This window comes from Empidonax traillii, unplaced genomic scaffold (genome assembly GCF_003031625.1).
Source record: "Empidonax traillii isolate 1590-97213 ecotype Southwest subspecies unplaced genomic scaffold, ASM303162v1 scaffold804:size347002, whole genome shotgun sequence".
Lineage (NCBI taxonomy): Eukaryota > Metazoa > Chordata > Aves > Passeriformes > Tyrannidae > Empidonax > Empidonax traillii.
In genome coordinates this window covers 315,952-342,806 of record NW_020955997.1, presented here as the reverse complement: position 1 = coordinate 342,806, position 26,855 = coordinate 315,952, and the positions used below count along the sequence as shown (strand labels likewise).

The 26,855-nt window shown below is 51.1% G+C and overlaps 1 protein-coding gene across 5 annotated transcripts in view; it reads right to left on the bottom strand.

Moving 5' to 3' along the window:
* Positions 1–3,410: 3,410 nt before the first annotated feature.
* Positions 3,411–26,855, bottom strand: part of CCDC85A (coiled-coil domain containing 85A) — a 49,146-nt gene continuing 25,701 nt past the window's right edge. Inside the window, exons 3-5 of one of the 5 annotated variants that reach the window (XM_027901668.1) lie at positions 16,482–16,558; positions 8,982–9,098; positions 3,411–4,681 (exon numbers count right to left, since the gene is read on the bottom strand). In XM_027901668.1, the coding sequence (XP_027757469.1) occupies positions 4,592–4,681; positions 8,982–9,098; positions 16,482–16,558 (284 nt within the window). In that variant the 3' untranslated portion in view covers positions 3,411–4,591. Of the gene's footprint in view, positions 4,682–8,981; positions 9,099–16,481; positions 16,559–26,855 lie in introns of those variants that run through there. The other 4 variants (XM_027901669.1, XM_027901671.1, XM_027901670.1 and 1 more) reach the window with 4 other exon arrangements.

Here is a 26,855-nt window from a genome sequence, read left to right as displayed (position 1 = left end):
TATTTCCTCTCTTTCAAACTCTAATGCCTGTGAAAACAGCAGCTCAACAGCCCCATGCCCCTGACTGATGTCCTGGCCAGTCCCCACCGCTCTGACAACAAAGCAGGTCCTATTTTGAAAGGCCACCTCAAAACCCAAGAGAATATTTTCCTTTCCCTCTGACCTTTCCAATGAAGCCTTGAGTGATGCTGTGGTTTATCACCTGAGCCAAGATGTCCTCGTGCCACCAGGGCCATCAAAGCCCCTTAAACAACACGTGCCATCCTGCTCTACAGGTGAGGTGTTCAGGCCTGGGGAGCACCACTGCTCCTGGGCCACCTCTGGCATTTATCAAGAGCAAAGATAAAACAACCCATGAAGTCACCTGTTGCTGCCTACACCTCAACTGCCACGTGCAGGTGAGTTTAGAGCAAACGGGCTGCACCCCCTGCGTGCTGAACGAGATCCACCTGCTGCACCCCCACCCTCCCCTTTGTCCTCTTTCTTTCCAGAGGCTGGGGGTGGCCTCACAATATTATTTTTTCTCTTGTTTTTATTCATCTGCAGACTTATAAATTATTTTCAAAATCACTTCAACCTAGTCACAGTAGTGAGGAAAAAAAAAAAACAACCAAAGAAACATCAAACTTGGGGGCCACGGCCACTGCTTTGAAGAGATCATTATAGCAAGTTCTTATTCCAGGGTAATTATCATGTTCTAACAAACATATTGAATAATTCGCTGCTATTATTTTGGCACTTCTTTGTGAACCAGGTGTTTGGGAAGCTGTTTCAGGCAGAAGCACACGGTGCAGTCCCTGGGGTCCTTCCTTCCCCACCAGCCACACCATGAGGAGAACCACGAATGCTTGGGCAAGGCTGGAGCTCCCCAGAGCCAGCAAAGCCCTCAATCACCAGCACAACATGCTGTGCTTTTACTTTTTTTTCATCATTCTCATCAATATTTCTCAATTTTCTAATTATACACATGGAGGTGTCTGAGCTTTCTCAGTTCAAGTAAGATTTATGTCTCTGGTCCATAAATCTCTGGTTATCTCTTAAGCTTTTAAAACATAGTCATATTTTTATTTATGCAAGACTATTAAAGAGCTGATTTTTATTCACATCACCATTTTTGCACTGCCTGTTTGCTGGGTGATTAATGAATGCAGAACCTCTCTCCACTCAATCCAGGCCGAGCTGCCACTGAGTCAGCTGTTCTTACCTGCAGGATTCTGGATGAGCAGAGTTGCAGCGGGTGCTGGCTTGGGGTGAGGTCCCTGTGCACGTGCTTCACCTGAGCCTGGAAAACACAAGTGTGGAGATGTAAGGAGGGTTTGGGATTACAGCCCCAGCAGCTGCATTTCCTGGGACACTCTGCAGGAACTCCAAAAAAAAAAAGAGTCATCTCATCAAGACTTTTTTCCACCCAAAAGTGGTGGTGGGAAAATGGCTGAGCCACTTCTGTATCAAAGTGGTGAGATCAGTAGAAAGAATTCACACCACCTTGGGACTTATTTCAAAGACATTTAAAGATATTAAACAAACCAGTGCCCGGGCAAGGGTGGTGTCTGTTGGGGAGGCAGCACAGAGAGCCTGAGGGGCGTTTGGTGTTTGAGAGGTTGGGGCAGCACAAAGGAGAGCAGGGCTGGGTGCTCAAAACATTGAAAAGGGCACACTGGCTTCGTGCCACATTCATAAACATGTCCATCAACTGCAGCCTTTGGGGAACAGGCTCCACCGAGACCAGTCACTTGCTGAAAACAAAGTGCCATTCTTTACCTTCCAACCCTTCAGCAAAGCAGCTTCTCTGCAGTGCAGAATGTAAAATCCACCCCCCACATCCACTACACCAGAGCTACTTAAAATTCACTCCGTAGTGAATTCTACAGCTCATTCAGGCTCAGCCCAGAGCTTGGGAACGGCCCTGTAACACGTGCAAATTTTCAGCTGAAGCAGAATTATGCTAAAACAACTGCACAAGGAGCCCAGCAGGTTTGGTGCAATCACATTTCACTAAAAAATCCTTAACCACGTGTGCAGGGAGCAAGGCAGATGGGGTGAAGGTCTCTACCTGCTACAGAGATTTGAACCCATTGGCACAGAGACATTCCAGCAGGTCCCAGAACCCCCTTCTCCATCCACACACTGCCTGCCTTCTGCTCTCAGTAAGAGTGCTTTTGGGGGCCACCACAGGATTTAGCAGCTCCAAGATACTGACTGTACTAAGGATCTTTTGTTTTCAGAATATGTAGAGCAGTTTTTCCGCTCACTGGCACAAGCACAGCCCCCTTTCCCCTGAACCCCAGAGCCAAACCCCAGGGACAGACAGTGGGACACAACCAATCTCTCCCCGTGCCACCAGCACCTCTTACCTGAGCACAACGACTCCAGGAGCTCCACGTCGCTCTGTCCTCACCCTGAAGCTGCTCTGGGGGGAAGGAGGGACCAGTACAGGTGTCCTGGGTTTGCAACTGCAGCTCAACTTACCGACTTCCACCTGGCCTCAGCCACCTGCACCTGGCACCACCCCGTGGCACAGCCCGCACGCAGCTCCTCAGTTTAGCACAGAACAAAGAGCCAAGCTCACAGTTCTGGGATTTTTTTTTTTTTTTTTTTTTTTAAAGACACCTGGCAAGAAAAGGAAGAAAAATGCAGGACATGCAGCAAATTTCTCAACCGGGCAGGAAACATTTCCGACAGCTCCTTCAAGGCAAAAACTGCCCCTCGCAGCTTTGGTCAGGAAAGGAGAGCAAACAAGGGTGGGATTCTATAATTTATTACCATTGCTAAGATGAACACAGATACTTGATACCCCATCGTATGCAGAACTGTAAAAAAATAGTTTTAATACAGTATCAAAATTTACACAAGTGAAGTGTCAAAAGACCAGTGTCCCTCGAGTCGCCCCTGCAGGCACAAGTACAGGTGTCACAGCCGTCCACACACACCCAGATAGGAATACAACAATTGCAACTCAACTGCGCAGCGGGAGAAAACAACGTGGAGAGCTAACACACACCGCCTGGGCCGGGTTCTGGGGCAGAAATCCCGCAGCAGGGCCGTGCTCCAAGCAGAAGGCTGGATTCTGGATTCCGCATTCCCAACTCGAGCAGGAGGAGCGAACGGCAGCTCTGCCCGAGAAAGCAACGCCGGATCGGAGGCCTTACATCCAGTGGCACCGAGGGGAAATAACAACAAACCCCAACAGAATCACCGCCGCAAATGAACACGGCTTTGCTGAAGACAGGTAGCAGATTTACATCATCTAGACAACAAAGGATTGTACAGCAACCGAGCCACGTTCCACGGCAAACAAACCACGGTCCAGGATGTCCAAGCTCAGAGAAAACACAGCTTTGGCTCCAATCTCAGCAACCAAGAACAAACCAGAAAGCCAGGAATTGTTGCATTCCTATTTTTTTTTCCTTTTATTGTTGTTTTTTATTAGTCTCTTTTTTTTTTGACGCTCAGCTATGGTAAAAAGTGAAGCAACAGCCATTCAGTCCCAAGCCTGTTGCACATTCATACATGAAACTATCATTGCTCTTAGATATACACAAAATACCTATGTTGTAATTCAATACACACAACTAGTGTCATACACAGAGATAAAAATAAACTAAGCACATCTAGGGCGCCGTCTGGTCACATCTCAGGCAATCTGAACAAGAGCTTTCTGCCTCGTAATAATGAAAGACATGCTCTGAGGATAATAAACCCCTATTTCTTTGAAAGAACGCTACAGTGGCAAGGAAAGCTTTTTTTTAATAATGCAGTGCAATGTTTTGGATCCTTACAGGCTCTTGTTAAATAAACCAGCACGTCTCTAAATTGAACATTTAGAAATTAGCATCCTGACAGCTGGAAAATACTTTCCAAAAGGAATTCTGATGGAGATTGTGATCTGAGAGACCTGTGCTAGCCATGCCTAAGTATTCTGTTCACTAAAGGGCTGCCAACACCCTACACCTCTTCAGAAGATGTGCATCAAGAGAAAGCTACCTCGACTTTCCTTTAGAAAGAAATTGTGGGTCACTACAAGGACTGTAGTTGTGCTACACTACCGGCTGGTTAGGACTTTGTGGTCTTTTAGCACCTCCGAAGGCAGGTTAATCTACCAAAGCAAAGGAATCACCTGGGAATTGCCTAAGCACCATTAACGGGTCCTTTACAGGCTGAAGGGGGGGTTACTAAGAAGCGACTTTCTCAGAACTGCGGAGACCAAAGGCACAGTTTATCCACGTCTCTCCAACCTCTCTCAGATCCAGCGGAAAACTCGTTCACACCTCTCAGAGACTCGCTGCAACCAACCCAAATAAAACTTATTTCGCGTAGCTCCTGCAGAATCCCAAGTGTGTGTGGAGTTAGGATGGAAATACCTCAGTGCTCCTAAGGGTGGAGTGTTGCAGAGAGGGTGCAGCGTGTCACTAGGCAGGATGTTGGAGCAGCAGGGACGCTGGCAGCACGGACAGCCCCCTGTGCAGCAGCTCTGGTGTCCAGCTGAGGCTCGTGCAGTGCATCCACGCACCCCGTCGTCAGTGGGAATGTGGGGGCAGCCAGTTCCTTCCCTCTCACGGGCACTTCCAACTCCTGCTCTTCAGGGAGGCCGTTACATGGGTCCTTTATACTGATTTCCTGACAAGTGTTGCCTAATTCCAGGGCACGACCCTGCAGCATCTCCAAGTTTCCTCCACACAACCTGCAGGGAGGGATGGAAGGAGATGGTTATCCCGGGTGGGGGCGCAGCGGCGTTCACACGGACATGCAGCTGGAACGCCACAGGTCTGGCACATGCACACAGGGCAGGGACACACAACAGGAGCACAGGATGATCCTCGGGGGCACGACATTCCTTCTCAACACACAAAGCACATGCTGCTGGGGAGAAATGACCAAGAACAGACACAGATGGACCAGCACGTGCAGCGCTGGGATATTTTGTGCCTCAGACACGAGACTGGGGGGTGTTTGAAGGCCTCGACTCTTTCCCCAACCACATCTCCTGCCCAGCGTGACTCAGAAGCACACAGCTCAGTCCAGAGGTGTCTGAACACGGACAGTTCAACAAGCACTGAGCAGCTCTCCACTCCTTTCAAGGGATTTACTTGTTCTCTTATAACCAAGCAAGGCACTGGAAGTGTTTCTTTGCCTAGGTCTTCCTTGAGGTCCGAGGGACTGTGCACGCAGTCCCTGTGCTTAACATCGTCTCTTACACTGCTGGAATTAAAAAGGCAGAGAAGTGACACCCCCAAACATTTCAGGAAGTGAATGATTTATGGGAAGTCTGCTGGACTATGAGCAGGAGAGCAGTAGCTGGTGTTGTGTCACCAGGCCTCTCTAGAGACAAGAATGGTGATTCCACCACCCTGTGTACTGCAATTTCTGAGTATTCCTGTTTAATAATAATCCCCTCACAACCAGCTGAAGTGTAGTTGCTACTAAACCACCCATCAACCTCTGGCAACCATCAACAGCAGCACGGCTGTCAACAAAGGTAAAACTGGTTTCCATTGTCATTATTTATTGATTCACCAGCAGCGAACAGACACTGCATTAGCCCCATGCTCACTAATACATGACAAACTACCTCTAAACCTGCTGCCACACGTGGCTACATCCTGCAAAAACATTCCAAATACAACCCCAACTGCACACACACGTGCTGAGGAGAGAATTCCCACCTCTGTGATCTCCACAAAACACCAGCATGGTCACGTAGCACCGTCAAGTTCCTCCAACACGAATTACACATCCACCTTTGCATTCTGCATGATGTCATTAATTTGGTACCGAACTGCATCTTGGTACCAATGCAAACTGTGCATCAAAATTAGGGAGCCCCAAACTGTCCCCCATTCCACTGTTTTCAGGGGGAGAATGATGCCCTGGCAAACGTTCCCTGTGAAACACCCCCAGTGCACGAGGCTGCAGACAAACAGCCTGGCAGGAACAGCAGATTAGAATATACATGGTAATTGGTTTATCCCAAATCCACTGTGCTTTTAGCCTGCACTAGGTGGGTATAAGGGAAAGCAAAACCAGAAGGGAAATAACCAGCTGCTTTAAAAGTATAATAATGTACCAACAGCGAAATCAGGCCGAGATTGTGAAAGTCAGAGGGACAGGGAGCGTTCCAGTGGCAGCAGCAGAGCTTTGAAGGGCTGGGAACAAAGGGACAAGGCAGGACGCAAGTACGTATCTGAGAGTTACCAAAATGAGGCCATAATGTCAAATTTAGCATTTTAGAAGTGGCATTACTTACACCACAAGGAATTCTATGGATTACCCTTAAATCTGGGTGAGTCAGAAACTGCTCTTTTAGCCGTAAATCGCGAAGGGATATCCGAGGCTGGAAAATTCATAAGGGCCACTGCTCAGGTGGGGAAACTGAGGCTGCCAGGCTTCATCCCTCTTGCCAGCTTTCACTCTTAGGAAGGATGAATTCAGGTCATACAGCACTTTACCCACATAGATTTATTTTTGTGATCAATACTAACCAACATGTTAACATTATAGTGCTCCTAATAAAACAGTAATTGCATTACAGAAACAGTGATTGGCTTGATTTCCATGGAAAATCTTCAAGGGCATATTATATTGTCAGCATTTAAGCCAAAAATGCTTTGCATCTTCAGGTGTTTCCAGGCCCAACATGGAATACAAAGCTAAACACCTTAAACTTTTACTGCACATTTCTCCAGCCTCAGCTTTCTCTGTGTCACTAAGGTGGTGTTAAGGGAGCCTTTAACAGCCCTGGTGATGGATGTTTTCCTGAGATCCCAAGCCATGGGCACGTTTGAAAAGAAGGGAATTTCATTTTACACATTTCTTTGGCAGCCACAAATAAGACCAGTAGTGTAAGTGTAGCCTCTAAGTAGTCAGACTTCCAGACCTGCAGACAGACCAGTAACAATCACCATTCCATACCTAAAAACCCCGGTCTGCAACATCACAAGCAGGAAGTTTGGCCAGGTACAGCTTGCAAAAGGAATCAAACACATCCTGCCGTGAGAAATAACCACTTACAGACCCCCAGGGATCCCACCTGCACTCCAGGAATAACGGGGAGGATTGCCAAGGAGCCATCCAGCCTGAGGGAGCAGGTCCTGGGAGAGCCTTGTCGGACCAACTGCACGGCAAAGCTCTGCTCCTGCTCCCACTCTCTCCACCAGTATGAGATTCCCAGGCAACTTTCTAAAATTTCATAATTTTTTTTAAGTCTCCTCATCACTTAGGAAAGCAAAAGCGGTACTTTTAGCAATTACCTCCCTCTGTTCTCTAATGCATCTGCCCCTTTCAAACACACTCCTGCTCTGGGATTTCCTGCTGTGACAAGTGGGTTGCACTAACAAGGGGGTTTCATAACAAAGGCTGTTCCCCTGCTGCAGGAATTCCAAATTGCCAAATTTGGACAGAAAAGCAGGCTCCTGATGTGCGCTTGTTCTTCCTCCTGCCTCTGATTGTGCCCAGTGGTGCAAGTGGGAGCTGTGCCTCCCCTGGAAGGCGGATCCATCCCCTATCCTCACCGGGAACCAGCAGGGTGTGCTCCCTGGCTGGGCTGGGCAGGCTGTTGAGCTGGCAGCTCACTCTCCATTTCCCATTTATTTAACAGTTCATTTCCATCTCCTGCTGCCTGCTGCACTGCCTCCTGGTGAACGGAGAGCTGAGCTCTCACCTCGTGCTGCACTAAATGCTGTGTATTCCTTACCAACCCATTTCAGCCACCAGAGCCACGAGCTGCTGCTCCCACACTCCACTTACGCACACCGCTTGTTATTACAGGTTGTCACCAGCACGATGGTAACGCTCCATTCAGGGAAGGGCCTTTGCCAGGGGGTGTTTGAAGAGAGCTACAAAAGGCTTTTTTCCATAATTACCCATGTTCTCTTGACAAAGTGACCTGGCAGGGCTTTATTTTCTGGGCAGCAGCAGGTGGGATGTATGGAATATCCACGGAGGGCTCGGAGTGCTGCTGGGACAGGCACTCCTGGAGCTGGGAATGTCGTAGGAGGGCAAGGGCAGAGCTCTGGTGGGCAGAGCTGCTGACAGGGACATGGCTGGGGAGGCCACCCCAGAGGGGACCTGCCACTGTGGGAAGAGGGGCTGGAGCTCTCCCAGCTGCCTCTCCCCTTTGGATGCCAGGAAAACAGCCTGTGGGGAGCAACACCTGCTTGTCCTGCTGGATACTGAGGCAGTTCAGCTGATGAGAGGCACAGGAGACAAGGGGGGCACAAAGCACCAAACCCACCACGTCTGAGCCAAAACAGGAGAGAGGGACATGCAGTCCCTCTCAGCAATCCCTCAGTTTTTATCCCCCTCCAGAGGAACGTGGACACCCCTGATGCCTGTGCTTGCAGTGAGCTCAGCCATTGCTGACTCCCATCGCCCCACAAACCTTTCAATCTTGTAACACCTCCTAAGTTTCTTTAATTGCAGCAGTTTCACTGCTGACAGAAGCGAGAACTTGCAACTCTACCCCTCTGATTCCTTGTGTCACTTGCTGTGTATCAATGTCACACAGGCCTCTGCAATCCAGGCTTCGGGGTACGGCACATCTGCTCCCAGAGCAGCGTCACCACTGACCTTGGGACCGTGGTCTTCAGCCCCAGGCCCTGCTATTTTTAACATGAACACACCACGTGCCTCCGCTTTATCTTCGCATCAGAGTGTTCCCCTGTGCAGGAACCCACTGCATCCCACCTGAGCACAAACACGGATCCTCCACGCAGCAGAAACACCTCCTTATTCAGCAAAACCCCACGTTCGGCTTCAGAGGAAAACTACAGGGGTGAGTAGGGTGGGGAGCAGAATCCCCCGGTGAGGCCCAGCTCCCTGCCCAGCAAACACACAGGCCACACAGACAATGGGTGACAGACAGAAACAAGCCCACTGATGACAGGAACATCCCGGTGGCCCCACGGGGATGTCGGCAGGACAACAGGACACGAGCCGAGGGACAGACAGGACGCGTGGCAGGGCCGGCAGCGGAGCAGCGTTACCTTCAGAGCATTTACCACTGAGTCAGGCTGCGCAGAGGCTGAGCCATGTCCCCCCACGCTGGCTGGCTGGGCGGGGCAGGGCCTCCCCTCCGCCCCGCCGGGCATCCTACCGGGCTCCTTCGGAGGAGATCAAACACTCCTTAATACACAGCAGGCTGATTACAACGTGCCAGTTACTCACTGCTCTCCTCTCCAAGGCTGAGGAGCGCTGAAGGGGTGTGGTTACTCCCAAGTCCCCCTCTCTCTGTGCCACAGGAACCAAGATCCACGTGAGGGTCACTCTGGCCCTCAGGGGTGTTCCCCTGGAAGGTCAGCACGCAGCAACAACATTTCTCATCTCTAAATCAAAATCTCTCACAGAAAGTGCTGCAAAGTTTAGAGAGATGATTCCAACCCCAGAGGCAGGTTTGGAGGATGTCTAATTTTATCCTGATAGTTCTGGGGGTTGTTCCCTCAGCAAAACTCCCCTTTGTGAACGTTGCTGCAAGGTTTGTGAGCCCAGCTCAGCCACAGCCGGCCAGGGAAGGAAACAGCTCCGGGCTGACAACTCACTCCTTCCCAGGGTGCCAGGGCACGGCCCCCTTTGCCTTTGCCCAGAGCAGTGGAGGTTTAGCCCCTCACAGCGACTGCAGAACATTAAGGCTGCTCAGGACATTTCCCCACAGCACCAGATGCCAATTTGTCCCCAGCAGTGACAACCTCAGGGGTGTTTTGCTCCCAGGGAACACCTGGAAGGGTTTTTTCAGGCCACTGCCAGACAAATGTAAGCTACCTGAACTGCTCCAGCTCAGCCTCCTCAACCTTTGCAGGGTGTGAAGCATCTCCTGGAGCGACTGCAGTGCTGAGGTAACCTGAGAAAGCTTCAGAGAGTGCTAAAAATACCCCTGCTGCACTCGTGGGCAGCCATGGGATCCCTGTGGATGCTCCTGAGGTGCTCCCAGCCTGCCCTGCTCCTCACCCTCAGCCTGCAGGCAGAATTGTGCTTAAAAACAAATGAGGAATATAAAGAAGGAAAACACTTCAAAGACTGAGAGATGGGAAGTTCCTTTCTTAAAGAGTAAGAAACACCATAGGAGCCATTAAGAAGTAACACAGCGGTAATCCCTGCTGGGATGAGTGGGAAATGCATTTCTGAAGGAGAAATAATGACAGTGGAAAGAGCCTCTGCTCAGAGTCAGTGCCCTGATGGGCACTCCTTTGTCCCACCGAGCAAGCACACACAGAACATTGCAGTGTTTTCGGGGGTGTCTCTGATCTAAACGACAGGAGAGATGAAGGTGGGTGCGGGAGAGAAAGGGCACAGAGTGACCACACGAGGCTGAGCTTCACAGACCCAGAGTGCCTGAAAAGGAGCGGGAAATCACACAGGCCAAGCGAGCTTCCAGTGTGCTGGGACACGGCCAGGCCTCTGCAAGGCTCACAGCACTGCCAAAGGGCAGGGAGAACCCTCCCAGCCACCCAACACATCGACTCAGCCTCCCCCCTCCTCTGCAGGACTGAGCCCCGCACATTCACAAACCCCCCAGAACAAGCAGTCAATCGATAACAAATCAACAGAACGCTGCATATGCCAAACCCACACAAGAGGAGCCGTATGCCTGAGTCTGAACCCTCGTTTCATGCACAGGCTTGTCCAGAGCAGGCCCCCTGCCAAGCAATGGATCCGTGGGCTCCACACGAGGGGCACTAATGGATCCCACCGCATCAGCCTGCACTCCGCCCAGCACTGATGGTATCAATTTGCTGTGAGGTATGGAACGGGCTTTGGGGCTTATTTTGCCTGGGGAAGGATTTATAGATCTGTTAGAGACCGGCCAGACTTAATGCTGTGCTTTGGGGAAGGAAATGAAGGAGGGAGGAGAAGGGGCAACAGAGCAGACTGGAGCAGTTCTGGGTTAGGATAAATTCACTCAGTCAGCTTTGGGGTTTTTGTAAGTCAGGGTATCCTGTTTCTTTCCTAACTCCAGGACCAGCAAAGATTTCGGTCAGTTTGGAACAGCAAAGCAGAAATACTGCCATGAAGAGGCTGAGCAGATGAGCACAGACTGCACACGTGCAGCCTCCTGAACACAAGGAACTCCAAAGCTGCTGCGAGTGGCGCTGCTCGCCGAGTTCAAGCCCCGCTCCAGGCACTGTGTGTCCTCCACAGCTCCTCTGTGCCACATGCAGCACAGCTCTGCCTCCCTTCACCACAGCACTTGTGAACACACCGCTTCAAGCAGCCAGTGTTCCCAGCACATCTTGGGAGGAGACTCAAAATTAGTATTTCCCCCGTGGACATCCTTCTGCCTCTGTCCTTGATAAGGGACATGAGCTTCTCTTTAAAAAGAAGGCAGATTTTGCAGCCCTGAAGGCCCATCTCAGGCTCAGGGGCTTCTCATCTCAGGTGAGGCCGCTCCACTCCTTCTGTGAGGGCAGATTATTGCAGCGGATGATGGGGATGGCACCAGCCTGGAGGTGGGGCCTGTGGGGCTGGAGACACCCCTGCACTACTGATGAGCTCCCGAGGCAGGGAAGCCAAACAGGAGGAAAAGGCCCTTTGCCAAAGGGGCCCTGGGGATGGGAGGTGCTGCTCCCTCCCTGCTCTTCCCTGGCTGCACACACGGCCCTCGCACTCAGCCACTGGAGGGAGGTGTGACAGGCATAAAGCTGTGCAAGTGGAACCAAACCAGCCCTGGCTCCAACTGCTGCAACCTGTGTCAGCTTTACCCATCCTGAGCACCCGGGAACAAACAGCACTGCCCAACATCAGCACCTGAGAAACAACTGACTTTTCTGCTGCACTTCCAGAGCCACCCTTCCCTGCTGCCCTGGCCAGCACAGTTTGGTGTTGTGAGATGTGTCCTCTGTGCAGATCACACCTCTGCAGGGAGCAGGTAAAACCCACAGCATCTCCTGGGCGTGGCTTCCCACAGGGATCAGAGTGAGATCACTGACTGGGCACATCATTTTCTGTCAGGAGGAAATCTACACAATATCTGATGCCAATACAGACTGCAGGGAATGGAAAGCACAGGACACCTGACTGAACCCTGTAATCTCACCTCCCAAAAAGCCCTGAGGAAATGGGAATCCAGTGCCTCACTCACACTGAGTGCAAAATGTTGAGGCTGCTCAGGCCACTTTGCCCCAGTGCCAGGGGCAAACCCTGCACTGTGTCCCGGGCACGGGCAGAGTAAAGACCCCTGTGTGGAACAGGGAGAGAATTAACCAGGAGCTGTTCTACTCAAGCCAGCAGAAAACTTCATTTTTTCCATCTGCACTGTTGGTAAGGACAGTCCTGAAGGAAAACCCCTGTAGTGCCAACCCAAGCCAGGAGGAAAGTGCCTTCCAGCCCCTCCAGAGGAAACGTGGGAGAGCCAAGGAGGGAAAACACAGCCCCTGCCTGCCCTGAGGACACTCACTCACCCCACCAAAGCTGCCAAGAGAACAGGGCTTTCCTCTGTTCACTCACCCTCAGCAAACACACAGGACCTCGTTCTCCAGCAGCCTCTTATCCCACAGGCAAGTGTTTTCCCGGGAAGAACATCCTTCCTGCTGGGTAAGTGCCACACCAGCTCAATCACTACCTGATTCTCAAAGCGTTTTCCTGATTTGCTCAGCCCTCAATTTCCCTGTCCAGCTCCAAGCAAACACAGGCTGTGTTTGTCAGCTCGTTTCCAACAGGCAGGAGAGGGGAAAACCAGAAAGCAGTAACTGCTCTGCTGGATTAATAGTGCACTTAAAGAACAGCAACAACTCCTTTAAGGAGGGTTCCTGTCAGTTAAAACACACAATGTTCAAACGCTGCCATTTTTCACCTGTTCTCACAGAGCTCAGGAGAAACCCCTCGAGGACATTGCTGCCCAAATCCACACCCCCTCACAGTGCATTTGAGATCCCGAGTGGCCAAAGGCATTGCTGGCTCCACACCCTCAGGGACAGGCACTGCCAGCAGGAAATCCCCTCCACAACACTCCTTTGATGATGAACATGGAAGAGAAAAAGGTCCTGGGCTGGAACAGCTCCCAGTCGTGGAGGCCACACACTGAAAGACCACCAGCATTTAAAATATGCCAGATTCGGTGGAGCCTGCTAGAAAATCATCAGTGCAAAGTGACTCCAGACCTTTGGAATAAAAAATACCTGCACTCCCTGCACTGCAGGTCCTTGCACACCAGGATTTTCTTGGATTTGTATCTGGGTAACATCAAGCCCGTGAGCTTTTGCCAACCTGGATGGACACCCTGGAACAAAGACTGGTCAGAACCTCGGCTGCTGCAAACTCGAGTCCTCTATTAATGACCTTTTAATTCAAACTGAGGATGAGAGCACATGAAAGAACTGGGTGGGTGGATGCTCTTGCTTTACTCTCTTTCAGCAAATATTTGATGACAAGATTAGGAAACATGAGTTTGTCCAGTGTGTTTTAATTACATTTTGGTTGGAGGATCCCCTATTCTGTGCAAGGGAGGAGACAAGCAGTGTTGGACTGTGAGTGACACGGATTTTACAAAAAAAACCCCACTAACCAAACAGTTCCCATCTTCTAATTAGATTTATAATTAAAACCATGCCATGCAGAAGCAGAATAAAAAACACAGATCTCAGCAAAAGGTTTCTGTAAGATTTAGGAACGGGTTGAAGTAACACATGATAATCCAATGAAGGGGGAAGAAAGAAGGAAATGGAAAGTGTTGGAAGGGCTTAAAAATAAAGCAATGTGTGCCCAAGAGTCACACCTGCCATTTCCCAGGTAAACATTCCAGGACTGGAAACGGAGAGCGAGGATGCAAACCCCCCCAAAAATGCCTGAAGCAACAGTGCAAATGAAAGAGAGACAACAAAAACAGATGGGAAAGGACCAAAGCCTTGGAAAGGGAAGAATAGGGAAGAGGCAGCAGAGAGGGAGCAAAGGGCTCTGGTTCAGCCTCCTGGCTTCGCTCCTGGGCTGTGGAGCAGCTCAGCTCCCTGGCTCCAGCCTGCACTGGCAGCCTGTCTGCAGCACCCTGCCAGTGCTTCCTTCCCGGCACTGAGAGGGGAGCTGAGTTACAAGGACAGACAGTTGGAAGGGGGGAATGTCTGTCAGCTCTCCCTCCTGCCTCCTGCCCCCTCCTCCCCTGAAACAAATACGGAGCGAAGCAGTTTGAGGTGGGTGACTTGCCAAGTTTCTCTTTGCAAACGCATTCCCTGTCACTGTATGACAGATGTCCACATTTCCACAGCACTTCAGCTGAGCTGCTCAGCCCTGAAACACCACTCCTACAAAAATCCAGGGCTATCTCCAGCTAACTGAGGTGTGGCTGCCAGTTCCTGCCCCGGCTTCCCTGGCACCAGGCGGGGACAGCAGTTACACCCCTGTAACAGCCCTGTGCTCGCCATCTGAGGTCACTCCCCGACACAGCAGGTCTGTCACAGCCCAGGGAGTGTAAATGGGATCCAAATCCATTGTTTGGTCCCTACCTATTCCTCCCCACAACACACCCAGGCCCTGGTTGTGAGTGCAGGGCTGCTGGGACAAGGTGTAGCAGCGGGCACACCCCACCCACAGCTCCTCCTTAAAGCCACCCCTCTGCTCTGAGCAGCACAGGGACACAGCAACAGGCTTCAGTGGATATTCCCGGGTTTATTCCTTTCCTATCACCTGATCAAACTCAAATACTGACTCACTGGTGGCTCTGCAATTCCCCTGATGAAGCAGCCCTTGGGTATAGCAGAGTGAGCTACGACTCGGGTTCCACTTGAACAGGGAGGGCAGCACGTGAAACCATTCTCTCTGGAAACGCTCTTGCCACTAAATATTAATAAAACCTTTACATTAGAGGTCTGTGGGGGTTTGGAAAGAAGAAAGCCAAGCTAATACATGTGGAGGGAGACGAGCAAAGCAAAAGAAATTGGGCAAGAACCATCCCTGTGTGACAGGAAGGGAGTGATTTGTCTGAAGAGGTGTCAGCAAATGTGTCAGTGCTTTTTCACGAGTGACAGAAAGCAGAAAAGGGGGAAAAGAAAGGATGTTGAAAGCTGAGAGGGAAAAGAAGGAAAGTGTGGCAGAGGAGAGGAGAAAGCCTGGGACAAGGCCAGGGCTCTTCAGTGCAGACTGAGCAGAGGTGTCACATGAATGAGTTGTCACCTCTCTGTCCCAAGGGCAATCCTGCAATTCCCAACCCCTCCCAGTGCTCCAGCACTCTGTCAAAGAGGGGCTGTGCAAAAGGCCCAGCTGAGATTTGAAGGCACAGCACTGTAACCGAGCTGGGGCTGTGCCACAAACCCTCCCCAGCTGTGGAGCTCAGGGTAGCTTTTCAGATTATTTGTCAAGAGCACTTGGTTGGGCTTCACGCCCCACAAATTCCCATTCCTCCCACAAAATGGAATGGAACCGGTGCCAGGAGCTGATGCATTCCCACCCTGCACCCTTGTCTTTGTGGCAGGGCCTGACCACCAGTGAGAGCACGTTCAGGGGGTACCCACAGGAACAACAACCCCCAGAACTGACTCAGGCAAAGGGAACGTCCGGGTGATCCAGCCCTCAGTGGGATCTGGGAATGCACTTTGAGGGGCTCCACCTGAGCCAGCCAGACAAATAAACATAAAGCACACAGCCACTTGCAAGGCTTTGCACACTAGGAATGTCCTGAACTATTTATCCCTTAGCCAAGACAAAACATTTGCCTTGAAAAACACTCTTGAAAAGAAAAGAATATTCTTTGTCTCTGAGGACCAACCTTTGTCTTTGCTACTGAAGACTGTTCACATCTTAATGGACAGACATTTCTCGCTGTCCCTCTTTTCCAGATCCAAAAATTAGGGTAGAGAGAAGTGAACTGCTCAAGGTCACCCAGCAAAGAGCTGCAGAGGCCCTTCCAACTGTCATGGATTTTATGGAGTTATGGATTTTTCTAGGGCTTATTTAATGAAATATAAGAGAAATATATTCTATTATGTATGTGCAGATCTGAAAAGTTACAAGTGTCTTTCATTCATTTTTAATGAACCACTAAATTTTTTCTTAAAAACGTATTGGAAAACCCCTTCAACTTCATACTTGCTTATTTACTTAATTTCATTTCAGTCTTGCATTTATGTTTCTAATATACTCCTCAAAGTATTAAAAATTATATAACCCAGTTATTATTACTTATAGCATTTGCATTTTTAGAGCCAAATACTTTGGTTAACTGTCAAAAGTAGATGATATTTCAACAAGGAGCTCTTGGGATAAAACCAGAATGCAAAGGGTCAGTTCAGCGTGATTTTTAACCCGTCAGTTAATTAATTACAAGTAGGGGGTTCCAGGAGTTTTTCTAGCAAGGGATCAACTCCTGCAAAGGAAAAACATGACAGAAAAGCATTGCCACGGCCGTAAATCAATCCCCCACTCACACACGAGCAAGATGAACGAGGGGCCTCGATCTGTGAGAGTTTAAAGGGGGATGCCAAGGAATCCTGATCCTCTCCCCGGCACAGGACTGGAGCAGGGCTGTCTCCCTGCCAGCTCCTGATCCCACAGCAGAAGTCACCCACCTGGGGCAGCATGCGATTTTCCTCCTCCAGCTGTCTTACTCTGGCCTCCAGCTGCCTAACATAGGACAAGGTTGAGTCTAAAAAATCAAAACAGAAAAAAAAGACTCGTATTATCCACAGAGATCTGCTCGTGTTCACTGGTGCCACAGCCTGGGCCACGTCCTGCCTGTGCTCACAGCACACTGCCTCTCTCCAGCTCCAGGGAACATCCTGCTCTGCTCCTCCCAGGGCAGCACAAACAACGCTGGCACTGGAGTTAATCAGCTCCTTGCTGCTTGGGATTCTAAACTGCTGCACTTGGGGAAAGACCACACAGACCTGAGTCCTTCCAACCCACCCCCTGAGCTCTGCGAGCCTGGGCTGCGCTCTGGCAATACCCCCGAGGATAATGGGGGCACACCCGGGGGCTCTGCCAGGACAGGCTGTGACAGCAGCCACTCCCAGTCTGCCCCCCAGAACCTGGGGTAAGAGGAGATCCCTGATCCAGCCCTGAAAGCACCCGAGAGCTTCACCATCACTCATTTCTGGGGTCACTCGGAATTTCTGCTGTTGAAGTCCTGTGTCCGAGAGAGATCCGTGTCTGGGAACACAGCACTCAGGGGTAAGAAAAAATGCATCTTCTAAGAAAAAAAAGGTATTTTCTGTGGTAAGGTACTCTCACTCTGCTGTGCCTCTTGCCTGTGTGTGGAATCCCACCACGCTCTCACTCCTGACTCAGCGATCCACTCAACTTTCTTGGAGATGTCAGTTCCTGTCACACATTCGGGCTCACCCTGCCACTCAGTTAGCACAGTTATGATTACTGGTCTGGAATCCACGGCTGTCAGGGCGGTAGTGCCAGCTGATCCAGCCCTGCCCAGCTGCACTGACAGCAGAGCTGCTCACCAGTGTAGACTGGCAGATGAATCTGAGCAGGAGTTTCCTGTGGCACCTCATCATGACTCCAGCGTGCCCGTAAAATGGATGGGGATTCAGGTGTCACTGACTGCTCTTAGAGACTGCAGTAGTTAAATATGCATGGGAATTTACACAACACAGAGACAACACACAGTCATTTGTCAGAGCTGATTAATACCCAGCCCGGCCCTGGATCAAAAATAGCCCGTGCAATAAGAGGGAAGGGGGTGATGTGAGGTTCTGCTCGCTCTGCTGCATCAGGCCTTTCCCAGCTGGTGACAGGGCATCTCTGGAGAGCCCTGAGCCCGGCTCAGATGAGCACTTAGGAGAGGAACAGCTAATTCAATTAACTGCACACGACAGGGCCCCTCCCACCACATCAGCTCCCTCCCAGCACGGTCATTAGCGTGGGCAGCAGCTCCCGTTAGCACGGGCAGCAGCTCCCGGCACATCCCATCTCTCCTCCCCGCTGTTTCCCGCACGGGATGGTTCCTGAGGACCCATCTTTTCGGAGGGGCTGGCCCAGCACTTCCTCTGGCACTGCCAGCTCTCAATTCCTTGCTCACAAGCCCGCAGGCAGGTGAGCTCTGGCTCACACTTCATGCTCCACTCCAGTTCCCAGCTGTGCCCTCTCCATGCAAACTCCTTTCTGGATTCTCCTCAACTCTTTTATCTTTTAGAGTCCTCTGGTTTACCATTTCCCAGCTCCTCAGATGATGCACCTCTTGGCTAAATCCCTCTTCTTCTTTGTCCTCTGGGAGTGCAGAGCGGGGCTCTCTGCTCCAAACCACACTGCTGTGCCTCAGTTCCCAACCTGCCCGTGCCAGCTGCCAGCAGCTGAGCCCCTGGGTAACCCTGCTGAAGTGTGAAACACTTCTTTAAATCTCTGCCTGCAATCTGATTAAAAGGGGAAATTAGGCCACCTACCAAAGGCTTGAGCAAGCAAACCCTAACTTCTGTGAGTCTTCCTGACACATAGACTAGACACATATATATTTCAGGATCTGTTAATATATTTATGCTGTGATGCCACGAGCTTAGAGGGGAAAATGAGCAGAGAAGTCAGCCAAGGACATAAGAGATGGAGGAATTGAAAACACACAAAGTTAAACACTGGCACCAAACCTTAAAAAAAAACCCCAACCAAACAATAAAGTTGCATCTAAAAGTATTTATGAGAAGACCTGTATGATCCATCTATTCTTAATCAGCCTAGAGACAGGGAGAGAAAGCATTGGAGACACAGAAATATCAAATATCTTGCTTTTAGGGAAATGCAGTGACAATCCCCCGTCTCCACATCCATCACTCCAACACGTAAGGGAACATCAATATTTACGTAGCTGATCTGTTCCCTTTGACATCCCTCCCTCTTGAGGCTCGCAGATATTTTGGGGTTATGTCAAACGTTATCAGACACTTATGCTGCTGCCAAAGGCACATTTGTGCACTGGCTTTATCCATTTTTGTGTGACTGAGCCTGATCCCAGTCTGCCCAGGAACTCATCATGTCCTTTAAGCCAGATTATCCCCTGCTGTTTCAGAATGCTTGAGGATGGCACGTTACATTCTGATGGTTTAGGGGTTTTTTGGAGGGTTCCAGCTCCCCGTGGGACTGCACTGAAGAACTTAAACTCTGAGGTTCTCTGCCCACCCTCGTGGCCAGAAAACGGGAAAACATGATGTCAGGAGGATGCAAAATTCACCTGGATTTTGTCAACAGCAGCACTTTCTGCTTCCACCAACCAGCTGTTGGTGTTCCTGAAGGTCTCCAGGAACTGGAGAGCTGGCACATCCCAAGCTGCACATGTTAAACACTGAGGGTGTAGAGGAGGGAAAATGCCAACAATTCACCTTGGCAAAGAGTCCAATCCACACCCAGCACCCCACAATGACAACCAAATAATCTGTCCATGAATGGCAGATGGAAACCAAGGCTGTGCAAGGGCTGCTTCAAACCCTCCCAGAATTCCCTGACAGCTCCATATGTCCAGGAAAGGGTTTCCATGCTAACTGGGGAGCAGATCCCCTGCCACACAAACCAGCATCTCCCTGCCCTGGCATTGCCAGTCAGCTGATTTAATTAGTGCAGGATTAGTGTTCATGGCTGGAACATGTTATTAAAACCAGCCATCCCCTTCCAGCTCCCCTTTGGAATCTGAACATGGCTGGCTTTGTGGGGACACCCACGGCCACCCCCTGCATCAACCAGCCCTGGCTCTGGCAGCGCCCAAGCTCCCCTTGGCAGCATCAGGCGACCTCCAAAGGTCATTTTTAGCCCTGTCTTCTGTGATTTCCTGTTCTGGTTGCACATCTTACATAAGAGCCCTACTGGAGAAGTGCTGGAGAACTCCTTATTAAAGTGCAGCCACATTAGGATTAGTGCTATCATGTAGAAAGAGAGAGGTTTGCCCCAGGCACGCTTTTATTAAGCTCGCCAGAATGTTTAGGAGCTGCTCACGACCAAGGCACATGTTCTCAGGAAGTGTTGGGGCAGCAAACAGCACAGTGTTTGCATTCCTCCACACTGCCATTGCCTGAAATCCTCCCACCACAGGCTGAGATTCCCCGGGATTACAGATCCAGCACTTCCTGACTTTAATTACAAATATAATGAACTAAGCTGAGCTCGTTCAGCGAGTGTGTCAGAAGTGAGTGTGCTGATCCAAACTGCAGGATCCCCAGCAGCCCTGCCCCTGTTCCATCTGTCAGGCAGCACGTGCCGTGTTCCCTCTGAGCACACCCCGCACACAGTGCCACTCACACACCTCTGCAGTCACAACTTTACATGGATGTCACAGAACACCCTTCTCTGTTGCAGCAGCTTTTAACCAGAGATTAACTACTTACTGGAGGAACAGAAACTTTCCCTGTATTGAGGCAAGGGTTTGATACAGGAGCACTCCAAACGCTGCCGGTGTCAGCTGAGGTCACGCTCTGCAAACAGCTGGCTGGCACTGCCACACCGATGTTCTGCTGGGACACTAACCTGGGGCTGTGGGGCTGTTCTGGTGCTGGAGGTGACCAGGCTCTCCTTGCTGGGCTGTTTGATGTCCCATTAGCTCCCCTTCAGCCCCCGCTAAATGCATTTGCCACAGTATTGACGGAAATGGAGGAAATCAAAGCCATTATGCTCTTGCTGAAGCCTTTCCCACTGGCTGCCAGCTTGTTCTGGTATTGATTTACGTGCTTTATGATTGGGAAAATCTTTGTTGGCTCCATTTACTCAACTGCTGGGGTTTGTCCCCGAGCCACCACACTGTCCTTTGCTCATTGGGAGTGTCCCCAGGGCAGGAACAGCCCCTGGACTGGAAACACTGCACAAGGAGAGGGGGGTGTTCTGTGGGCTCCTGCACTGTGATACCACAGAGCTCCCTCCAGCTTCTCCCAGTCCTGCTGTACCCCCTTCAAATGACCATTTGCAGCAGAAATTGGGAAAAAAACACCCACATCTATAAATGAAAATATAAAGCTTCTCAGCAACAGCAATATTTGTGCAAAAAGCAGGGGGTCAAACTGACTGAGGTGCCAAATACATGCACTAAGTGTCGCTCCTGAACCTCACAACTCCCCCCAGATGCTGACAGTGACCCTTCTTTCCCACAGAACTGTATCTCACGGGCTCCAGTCAGCAGAAGCTGCAGCAACAGTGCAGAAAAGTTCGTGGAGCTGCAAATGTTCAGCCTGGCCCAGCAAGCTGTGGCTGGGAACACCTTGGCTCCCACCTGGCACAGGGCAGCCCAGGCTGGTGGCACACACAGAACCACTGCAGAGCCCTGAATCACTGCAGGGCTCACCTCCTGCCTCTCTGGGAGGCAGCTGCCCAGCCTGCACCTCCCCTTGTATGGGCTGCTATTCCTGGCACTCAGTCCCAGCCCCAAACGGTGCTCCCGAGAGCACAGAAACAGCAGCGCTCACAGCACCGAGCCATCGAACCACTGACCAACCTCTCCTTGCTGCACCTGCAAAACAGGTGCCAACACTCGCCCCAAGATCAATAACCACACGAGGACGGGGAGGAACAGCCAACCCACCCTCTCCCTCCTGCTCGTGTGAGTGAAACCAGCAGTTCCTGTTCTGGTTTTATGGGGGGGAAGTTTGGATGGCGAGGAAAGGGCTGGGCAGGACCCGGAGCTGCGACCCCACGACCCACAGCACCTCCATGTGCAGAGCAGTGCCAGCACAGTCTGCCTCCAGGGGAAAAACATCCCATAATAATAGCCCAAGGAGACGGCAGGGGTGGATTCAGCCATTATCTGTGACTCTGCTGCCTCAGAGGTGCAGGAAAAGCTGCTCAGGGGGTCAGGAGTGTTTTACACTCACTCTTAAACCCTGGAAAGAGGTGGGAGAATATCGTCCCCAACATCCTCTTATCAGAGGATGTGTCTTATTAGAGGATGGATATTTACAGGGAAACACAGCAGGGAAAACTACAAAACCAGTGGGTCTCTGAGGGAAAGAGATGTATACAATTATCCCTCTCTGTGAGGAGCCCTGGGAGCATTCCCAGCAGCGGCAGGAGCAGAGGCTGGGCAAGTGCCAGAGGAAGACAGGCCAACCTGGGCAAAGGCAGCGCAGATTTAACATTATCAGGACAAAAGAGAGGTCTGGATTAATTTCTCTGCACAGAGTGATTAAGATGTAGGCCAGGCTATTAAATGCAGTCAGAGATGTTACAAGACTAAACACGTCCTGGAGACTGAAACCACCCTCTTGCTTCCCACAGCCCATTAAAAGAGCACCGTGTGTGTGATAACAGCTGCCTGTCCCTACTGAGCCTGCCCACAGTCAGAGCAGGATGAGCATTTGGTAAAATTCCTGCCCCAGCAGCCTCGCCACAGAACCTCATTCCAAGGAAAAACGAGCTCTCCATTTCAGCTGGCAGCTGCACAACAGCACAGGGAAAGGCTGCTGGAACAGCCCCCAACCCCTCGGCAAGGCCTTTCTGGGCCGACTGGGGAAGGGATCGTGGAAAGGAGCATTCAGATGACACGGGGTTTAAACCAGAAATGCATCAGTGCCAGGCTGTCAGTGTGGAGGTACTGACACAGCCTGCCTGCCAGCACGAGAGCACCCACGGCTCCAAGGGGGACACATTTCCCTGTTCACATGGTGAGGCTCTCACTCCACCTAAACCCACGTCCTTCCCTGCCTCGCTGCCTCCCCTGCCTTCCCTGGGATTTCTGTGGCTGCATCCTACGCTGTGGGGCCTCACAACTAATCCAGGGCTGGGGCTGCTCTTGTGCAAACACACACACACACACAAACCCACATCACTGACTGACTCACAACAGCACTTGGGAGAGGCCCAAAACATGGGAACCTGTGTCTTGCTGGGGCTTCAGAGGAAGCCAAATGCACCACACAGACGGTTTCTGAGTCCCTTTGCACAGTCATTTCAGTGATACATTAACATGATGCTGATTACAACACTAATGATTTAAAAGTGACCTCAAACACAGATAGCAAACCCCAGCACATATATATTATTGATGGGCTGCACTAGACATATTTACCTGCTATAAACCTGTGGAATTAATGGTTTATAACGATTCACCTCCCAGACATGGCCAATGGTAGCTGAACCCCTTGTGCTCTCTCTCCCTGCCTGCTGATCAGGGATCTGCATTGAGAGCAGATCTTTGGAGCAGAACCAGCTGAGATTTCCCAGGTCAGCACCTTCAACACCCAACTGCCCATTTCCTGGTCAGCACCAAACACTCCTCCAGCGAGCCCACAGAGGCTGAGCAGATCTTGGGACAGCTGATGTGGCTGCTGCCTTGGGATTTAATATGATGGGACCACATTCCTGGTCAAAGAGGCTAATGGAGCGCTTTTACTGGACTAACCTTCCCAAGCATTTAGGAGAAAGACTCAGCTCTCTCTCCAAGCAGCCCTGACTCAAGGACTTCAGTTGCCTTCCCTGGAATGGTCTCGACATCCCTGTGGCCAACATGACCCAGCACAGCCATTCCTGAGTCTCCCTCTGTCTCAAAACACAGGGAATGATGCCCCTGCTGTTGGCTTCTCCTTGTTAAGCTTGGAGCACCATTTAATCCACCGGGGACGGAATCAGCCCAAGGCAGGGAGCCCTCCAGAACCTGGAAATGGTAAATGGGCGGTTGCAACAATTCCTCAAGCCTTCCAATCACCTGTGCCCATTTTCAGGGAGACAGTGCTGTGTTCCAGGGCCTTTGACATCCAAACAGAGCTGGGCTGACGCAGGGAGCAGCCAGAGCTCTCCCAGCTGCTTATCTGCACATGGGAGCAAAACAAACCCTTGCACGAGGTCCCTGTTTATTTCCTGGCCCTTTGCTAATGGCAAAGCAATTCACGCATTTCCTCTCCCTAAAGGCACAAATACGCCAGGGGCTCGGGGCACAAAGGCTCCTGGAAGCTGCAGATCAGCAGCCCTGCACAGAGCAATCCAGGACTGACCCTGCCCCAGCACAGGGAGAGGGGCTGAGACCTCCCGAGGGCAGCATCAGGTGCCCCTTGGGCCACCCAGCACAGGCAGAGAGTGAGTCAGGCTCAAAACTCGCGTCTGAGTGGACACGTGCACGAGAGGGGAGAGCTTTCCACCCACTCCCTGCCCTCCACTTCTCAGCATTTCGGTCTGGCCACCTTTCTGGGCTTAGAGGGACAAAGTCTGCCCCTTGAGCGGGCAGGGAGGCAGAGCTGAGCACTCCCCAGCAGCACGGGCACTTCTCAGGTCTGATGAACACTGTAAGGAACCCCAAACAGAACCAGCTCTAGAGAAAGTCAAACACTGACACTTCACTCGCCCAGCTGCTGCAAAGTAGGGCTGTATCTCCCAAGACTTTCTCGACTGAGGATAAAAAGCCATAATTATTGCCAGAGTTCCGGGCAATAAAAGACAGACATGACTGTAACTCCAAACTGAGGGAAAACTCCGAGTTCCACAGCCAGGGGGGATTACAAATCAGATTATATTACAGATGCATGACCACAGCAAGCCATGTTAAACACACAACCTGGAGCAGCCTACCTACTCTTTCATTACCCAGGGATGAGCTCACACACACTGCTGAGGGCAAGGAAGGTAAAATCAGTGCATAAATGAGCTGCCAGGGCAGCTGCTGTAACAAAATGCACACAGCTTCCCCAAATTCCTGCAGAAAATTGAGACATACGGACAGCCTGGCAGGTTTAAGGCTAGAAAAATGCTATTGAAACAAGGCAGCCTGGCTTCCTGCCCTGCAGAGACAAAGGAATCCTGATAATAATTCCAGGAATGCCTGGTTTCCTCCTCGCTGCTGGAAGTGGATATGGTCAAAAGAAGTCTGTGGGCTTTTTCCTCTGCAGAAAAATTTGGCAAAAAAACCCAACTGGACCAAAACCAAGTTCATGAACAAAATTTTTCGTGTGACTCGGGACATGATCTGTAGGAATACATTATTGCAGGAGGGTTATACATGCTGTGTGCTTTCTGAAGCCTGACAACCAGCTCCAATCCATCTGCTTCCCTTGCTGCCATTCCTCAGGACACCCCTGCTTTCACATTCCCCCATGGAAGCAGCAGCTGGAGACGACCTGGGTCACTGACACCACAGAGAAGGAAACCCATCCGCCCCAGCTGGAAAACCTCCCCCTGGAGAACATGCCCTGACACCTCCTGCATCCACCTGCTCCCCAGGGGGATGGGATTGGCCGTGACACAGGTGTCAGCAGTCCCCAAATCTCACACAGAGCGGGTCCTTCCCAACTCGGCATTTTCTGTTTGTATCCCCCTGGTGTTTCCCAGATGGAAACAACCATTCCTGCCCTCAGCTCCTGTTGCTCACAAACTCCACACCAGCTTCCAGTGCCAAGGCAGACTCACAGAAAGATCTCGGAGCAGGGCAGTGGAGACTGGCAGGAGTGTCCTTTCCTGCCGTTCCTCCAGCAGCAGGGATTACAGCACACCGACTCCAGGAGGAGCTGACACACCAAACAACATCTTCCTGGGAACGTGCCAGCAGCTCAGGAAAACGAGAGCTTTCCTTTCCTGCAGCATAAACACATTTCCACCAGGACTGTGGGGCAGGGCAGCCCCTGAGTGCTCCGCCCCTCCTTGCCATCCTGCTCTTTCCCAGGGAAACAGCGTTTCCTTGGGCAGTTGGAACAACCTTTCCTGCAGCACTCACCATCCAGTGCTGGCCTGGTTTGTTTGCACTTGGTTTTGGTCCCACTGATACAAACAGGCCCAAGAGACAAAGGCTTTTAACACATCCCTAACCCACTTCCAAGGCCGGGAAGCAGCAGTGAGTTTTTCACCCGCTCGTTCAAAGACTCCTGATATTCCCAGGTTTCCTGTTAAGGGAATGCCTGCAGAGGCAGCTGCCACAGCTGGCTGAGTTCTGCTGAGAGCGTTTGTTGTGTGATGAGCCAGGCCTGGCTCCACAGTCAGCAGCAGGGACAACTGACCCTGGGAGGGCAGCGAGGGAAGTGGTGACTACAGAGGGTTGTTAGAAGGCCACGGGCTTTTCCTGCTCTTAATCAAGTCCTTCCTTTGGTCAATGATCCAAGGAAGCTGGGAAGCTGTGTTAGCTTCCAGGCTTGCTGCCCTCACCAAGGACATTTGATAGCTTGGTAAAAATCCCTACCCTTGTGTTGCTTTTCCCACTAAGACTCAGCCCCTCCTTAGCCTATTTCCATAGTCTTTTGTCTTTGTGTGGCAAGAACATTCAATCAGACCTGCTGAGGCACATTAATGTCTTTACAGGAAAAGAGATATTTGTCCTTTGGACTCAGGTTTGGAAAATAAAATGGGAACTAAAAGTTTTCCCAGATTCTGTATTAAGTGCTGATATTCTGGGGAAACGTCTTTGTCAGTTATTATTTACTGCTTGGGGATCGTACCTGAGGAAACTTCATGTGCTGTAAAAAAACGATGTCCTAGACTGCACACTGAAACTCTTGCCAAATTAGATTCCTTCCCCTGCTGAAACAGTGGATCGAAACTGGTTTGGGGGGGTGTGGACACAGAGGCTCGTGGGGTGGTGACCCCACGCTGGGCACGGGCTGAGCCACACACTGCCCACTCTCTGGGGGGACGCTGCTGCACCTTGGGGGTCACAGGAACCCCGGGGGCCTGATTCCTCCTCTCCAGAACTGACATATCAGCCCACTGAAACCCCTGAAGATGGGACCAAAGGGACAATTTGGCCTCCCCCTCATGCCCCAGCCCGCTGTGAACACGGTGGCTGAGCCTGGGGGCAGGACTGAGCAGCTCTCCTGGGCCATCTCCTTCCCTTCTCCTGCAGCCTGAGGTCGATATTATCGGGCTGGTTTATCAGTCCACCGTGCTCAGAGTCACTTCCCAGCACCAGCCTCCACCTGCTAATTGTGGAGCTCACACTTTCCATCGCTAATTGGCTTTCACCTGCTGCTCTCGCTGCTCCAGACTTGAGGGACCTTGCACACTTCTCAGCAAAGCCCAGCCTAACAGAGCACACTCCACGCTGCAATTAAACC